This window comes from Arachis ipaensis, chromosome B4, assembly GCF_059453495.1.
Source record: "Arachis ipaensis isolate K30076 ecotype BB chromosome B4, ASM5945349v1, whole genome shotgun sequence".
In the NCBI taxonomy this organism is placed as follows: domain Eukaryota; kingdom Viridiplantae; phylum Streptophyta; class Magnoliopsida; order Fabales; family Fabaceae; genus Arachis; species Arachis ipaensis.
The window spans coordinates 43237456-43243829 of NC_142439.1; the positions used below are offsets into that span (position 1 = coordinate 43237456).

At 32.9% G+C, this 6374-nt stretch overlaps 1 protein-coding gene across 1 annotated transcript; it reads left to right on the top strand.

The window, feature by feature from the left end:
• Positions 1-5525: 5525 nt before the first annotated feature.
• On the top strand, positions 5526-6067 carry LOC107639290 (protein FAR1-RELATED SEQUENCE 5-like). Its single transcript, XM_088484557.1, has 3 exons — positions 5526-5757; positions 5807-5879; positions 5962-6067. The coding sequence occupies exons 1-3, from the start codon at positions 5526-5528 to the stop codon at positions 6065-6067; spliced, it is 411 nt and encodes a 136-aa protein (XP_088340683.1).
• Positions 6068-6374: the final 307 nt, after the last annotated feature.

Below are 6374 nucleotides of genomic sequence, written 5' to 3' on the forward strand. Positions count from 1 at the left end.
TATGGAAATAAGTGAAATTGGAGAGTCATCTGGAACTGAAAGGATAACGGTGTGATTATCCTTTCCAATAAGCTACGGAGGAAGCGGTCAACAGTAGAGATGAGTGATCTTTGGGTGATAATCATTGCTTATTTCGTCATACTCCAATGTTGAAATAAGTAGAGTGTCTTCCTAATTGTGTCCGATATATGCGCCTCACCTACTCACACCCATTCTAAGAATTAGGAGGGCTCCAGTGATTGGGGCTTCAGACAACGCGGGTGCTTTCAACTCTCGTTGTGTAATTCTTGGAAACTGGATCTCCCAACCTTACATCTTTTAGCAAGGAGACGTTCGACTATACATGTTCAGTGATGTCGGCCGAACTTTATGGTTGTACTTTCATCCATGTAGTATGTAACAAATCAACTATCGTATGGAATAACAACTATAAACTTATGATAGGGCATGACTATAGATTTCGTTTATGAATTTTGTTAGTGATATGTACATAAAAATATTTGTGATATTGGGAGTTCAAGTACAACTCACCTGTTATTAATTTATATTATCATAATTTTTAATTTAATTTGAAATCTTTTGATTTTTTGGGTTCCAACTCAATTAGAATATTTTGTTTTCTTTTTCTTTAACAAAGTCGCAAGTGTGAAGTAAAAGAAAATACTTCCTCCAGTAAAACATAACATCATCCTACCGTGACTAGCTCTAGTAAATTGGCCCTATGATAATTGCTTTCGATTGGGTTGTTTTAATATTTTGTAGTAATGACTGAAAAAAATTCTTATTCACAACTTATATATGATTGGTAGCATGTATATGCTATATTTTTGGTATTCTAAACATAAAATAGCAGAAACAAACAATATATAATAAATATGTGTGAAGTGAAGAGTGACATAGTAAAATTTTTTTATAAAAACTTGTTTTTAAATAAGCATTTAATTTTAAAATATTTTAACATGTTAGTGGAGACATTATAATTGTTTTAATTTTTTCATGTAATGTTAAGTATACATTACACGAAGAAATATAATATATGTTTAATTTTGAAGTGAGATTATAAAAAAAAGTAATACAATGAAGCTTATAGTTAAGCAAAATAATATCAAGTATAGCTCTTCGAAGAGTTAAAGTTATGTATCCAACCACATCACTAAAATCAACCGATTTTTAAATTAATTATACCAACCTTTTGTGAAAATTGAACTTTAATAACACTATAATCTACCAAGATTTTTTTTGTATCTATCTACCAACTTGTTAAATATGTGTATGCCAGCTCAATTTATAAACTATTAATCTAAATAATAAAAAATATCTTAAATAGTTTTTAATTATATGACAGTATTTATGTCATACAATACATACGTGTTAAACTGGAAAATATTTTTAATTATTTTTGAGAAGAGCTTATGTGAGCATGTGATCACATAGTGAATATGTCGTAGCACACTGTTGTGACTCAAGCCTATGTGGTAATGAACATGCAAAATTGTTCACACTTCCACGACACTATACATGGACTACCCACAATCGGATCATAAAGGGCAGATGACTGACTTCCTTCATCATGAATACCCATTCCAAGAAGAGTTTACAACAAGTGCAAAATTGATCGTTGTAAATGTTTGTTAGAAAATTTAGGGATTGAGAACAAAACTAAATAAAAAAATTAAGTATTTTTTTATCCTATAAGAATTATATATGAAGATAAAGAGTCTTTCAACATATATTTGTGTCTCTACTTACAAATTAAAACCTGCTAAGGTGATGAAGATAGCTTTAGAAATAATTAAGAAGAATAAAAAATTAGGACAAGACTTTAACAATATTAAGAAGGCCATGATTATTTTGGAACAATGAATCAAAGGAGCTGAGAGAGATGCTTACCACGATGGCACAAGGGGAGACAAAAGAAAAGTAAAGGATAAGACAAATCTTCAAGATTTTTAAAATAAGATTAAAAAAAATTTACATGATAAGATTTATATTAACTCTGATTACTGATATGCCACACTTACAAAAAAGAGAGGGCCCAATGAGAGGAAACAATTCACAATATTATACAATTAAAAGGCTATAAGGACTTTATCTCAAAGAACAATTGACATTTCCTAAAATTTAATATAAAATGAACATAAAACTAGCTCTTATCATACACAAATTTACTTCCTTGTCTTAGACTAGACAGAGCTTAAACAAATATTAACGTCAATAGCACCAACTCAGCACTTCTTTTGTGGCCTAAATTTCTCTTACCAAGCACGCCCATAAATAGGAATACACCCTCATGGTCTTGCCTAATACTCAATATTTAAGCCTCTCCTAATATGCAGACCATGCCCAATTTTCTCAACCATACAAACTTCACACCTCATCCAAGGCATCCACAGCCGATGACAATGATGGCATGACTGGACCACGACTGAACGTGTGTGGTGCATAAGTTTTCTCTTACATCATGGATCTTATCCTATTTCATGCACTGGGATTGGGTGGCATTGGAAAAATTGTATCGGAACATATATGGACTAAGGCAGAGGCTTGTCGGCCACTATGCTTATGTCGTGTCCAAAGGAGTGAAGTCCACAGGCTCACGCATTAGTATGGACAACAAGGTATTGGGACTCGTCATGGTAAGGTTTGTTTAGTACATTAAGGGTTACATTCCCTCAACCCCTAACAAACCCTATGTAACGATCTTAATCCCAATTTTGGAGCCTCGGTCAATTTCACATTCAGAAAAGCTCTTTAAATTTTATATATAACTTGCTCTAGTCTATGAAATTGACTATTTTAGCATGACGAATAAGGCAAAAATATAGGACGTACTCACTTTAAATTTTATATATAACTTGTTCTGGGCTTACATATTGATTCACTTCCGTAAGCTTGTCAACCATGATAGTTCATTTCTATTGATTTTAATTTTATGACTTTTTTCAGTATCTTCTTCATTTTTCAACGAATATACCCTTCCACAACATGTTTTATCAGGTTCTTATTGAGGGTACACTAATTTTCCACCAATCCATTTATATTAAAAAAGATTCTGCTTTTATTACAAATGAAACTCAAATTATTGGTTTCCCCTAGTATCTTTATAATTCTATTTTGTTGAAAAATGTTAACAATAAATATGTGGTTCGAAAAAAGTAAAGTAATTCCATCACAAAATTTTGTTAACACTTTTTATAAATTACAGAACCGGTTATACCAAAATTAATTAGGTAGATTATCAAAGCTTAGATTAAATAAAGGGTTAAACTTAACGGTGATAATTTTCTTTTTAAAATTAGTCACTAACTTAATTACTGGTCTGATGCTTAGTTTTTCAAATATGAGTAAATTTTTTTCTGTCTCAAAAATTACTTGAGATAAGAAAAGTATTAGTTATGTATTAAATAATAAAAAATTGTAATGAATTGAATTTTAGTTATCCAACGTTAGTTATCTTTTTCGATTGATAAAAACGTTAAATTTCTTAGAGAATTGAGCATTTAAAATTTGAGATAAGTAAAATAATGTTTAAAAAATTGACAGAAATTAGTTGAAAAGAAGTTAACATTTTGATTGAATTCTAAGTCAAATTCTTTGTTTTAACTCTTATGCATAATTATTACGAATATAAGCAAAATCTTTTTTATTTTTCTAATGCATATAAATACTTTTATAAATATATTTAGATTCAACAAAATTTATTTTAACATATTTTTGCCCGCCATTATCAAAATATTCTTGGCCCATCACTACTTATATGCCAGGTTTTTTTTGTTATTTTTATGTTAAATTGAAATGAAAACATAAACTTTTCTTTTAGGAAAAGTATTGGGGACCAAGTTAGAGTCTGCCAAGTTTTGACAACAACAATTAATTATTCTTTTTTATTAAAAATATTACGTTTAAAAATATATTGATCATCATTAATTTAAAATTTCAAACGTAAGGATTGATACATCGCGGCATATTAATGATGTCCACTTCAACCCTAAACCCATGATCACATTCTCATCTGTCTCTAGGTCCTCTTGCCGTCGTGGTAGTTGCGTCGTTACCATGCCACCGCAGAGACCGATCAAACGCGGAGGGCCACTTCCCGATCCTGTTTATGATACAACCCTTCTCGTCAAAGGGAAACTCATCCTACGCACCGATATCGCATCCTAACCCCACTGTAGTTGTCGTCGTCGTCGTGTATGCCCTTTGATCGTGACATCGAACAGTCGTTACATACGGCATCAATGTGTACAACCCCTCTCATGGAGCCATAGCGTTCCACCTTCATAGGAGCAAGGTGTAGTTGTTCCTGCTGAAGGCGAGTTGAGAGTGTTGCGTCAATGGATCTATCAATTTGTGAAGAAGGATCGTGTGACACTTTATATGATGTGTGTAATCATTGTCCACCGAAGTCAATGTCCGGTGTTTGAGTGAAGATGATACTCAATGTGTAGAGAAGGTATGTTGTGTGTTAGTAGTATAATTATTGTGGATCTTCTCTATGATAGCCTGATGGGACAACTTGGATCTATGATGTATTTTTTTTCTCTTTATGCTCACCAAGTTGCATGTTTCGTTGCATCTCTGTTTTTAATTTTTTTTGGGTATTAACAGGGATACTCTTGTTTGAAATTGTTGTGCTTTTGTTTGTTTAAGTATAATTGTTGTGAATATTCTTTTATGCTAGCACAATGTTACAATTTTGACATATGATGTGTTTTTTTGATCTTTTTGTTCACCATGTTGCATGTTTCTTTGCAACTTTGTTTAGATTTTTTATTTTGTAGGTATTATTAGGGATATTCTTGTTTGAAATTATTGTCCTTTTATTTGTTTATACATTGGTGTTATCAATGAATAAGTGGATGTTAAAAGAGTTTTTTCGAGTGTTGAACAGTGGATGCTTATCTTCTTTTGTGATGCGTTTTTGGTTGATCCACTCAGCTGTATTAGGGTGTTTTCGATTTCAGGAAAAAGAATCTATAGACGTTATTGAGTTAGAGGATGATGATACAAAATTGAGTCATGAGGTGCGAAATTTACTTTATTGTTGTCATAATACTAACGAGTTATTGGAGACTAATTTTTTAAGTGTGTTCGGCATTAAATGTTATTTTCTCTGAATGGATTTGCAGTTGCTGGATCACACTGAAATTCAACTAGAAGAAATCTCCTACGTAGGATTGCGATTTGTTTCGTTGCAGTGGGCACAAGAATTCTATTCTAATTATGCAAAGAAGGTTGGGTTCATCACTAAGATTAGGATAACTAATTTTGATAAGACAAGAAAGGAATTAATGATACCCATTAATCAATCGATACATTACAATCGTGAAGGTTATCAGGAGTCTCGAGTGAAGGCAACATTTCGGGTAAAGAAAATAACAACCGTGAAATGCAAAGCAAGGCTGTACATGATGTTTGATAGGCAGAAGGATAATTAGATGGTGTCAAAATTAGAATTTAAGCATATCCATCCGTGTTTTGTTAAGCAATTTGCCCATTACCACAAGTACAGAGAACTGACCATGTATGTCAAGTGTGTGATCGAGGACAACGATGAGGCTGGCATATGGCCCAACAAGACGTACCTCGCACTGGCAAATGAGGTTGGTGGGTCATCGAATTTAGGTTACTCAGAAATGGATGTGAGAAATTGCATTACAAGCAATTTGTGCTTTACTGACGAAAATGCCGATGTTAAGGAAATATGGAGCTATTTCTTGCGAACGAAAAGAGATCAACCTGAATTTCTTTTATGTAATAGATGTTGACGCAACTAACAAGTTTAAGAGTGTGCTTTGGATAGATGCAAGGTGTAGGACATCCTACGAATATTATGGAGACGTGGTGTCATTTGATATAACATATAGTAGAAACAAGTATGTGTGTTTGTGTCTCTATTGAAAGGTTTTTCGTTTTGACATTATCGCAAGTTCTTACTTATTACTATTTTTATTACAGGCATAGACTACCATTTGCATCTTTTGTTGGTGTCAACCATCACGGGAAGTCCACTTTGCTTCGATGTGCTTTGCTAAGGAATGAGAAAATACACAGTTTTGAGTAGGTCTCTACGCAATGGCTGAAGTGCATGGGAATTTCCCCACAGGCCACCATCACAGATTAGTGCAAGTCCATGTTTAGTGCTATTAGGAATCTCCTTTCAAATACTTGCCACCGATGGTGCATATGGAACATATTGAAGAAGATACCACATAAGTTCGGAAGATATGTTCGGTACAGAAAAATACATCCTAAAATGACTAGCACTGTATGGAATGCTCGATCTGTAGAATCTTTCAAGAAAGATTGGACTGAATTCATTGCTAAGTTTAAGCTAGAGCACAACAGATGGCTATCAAGTTCGTTTTGTC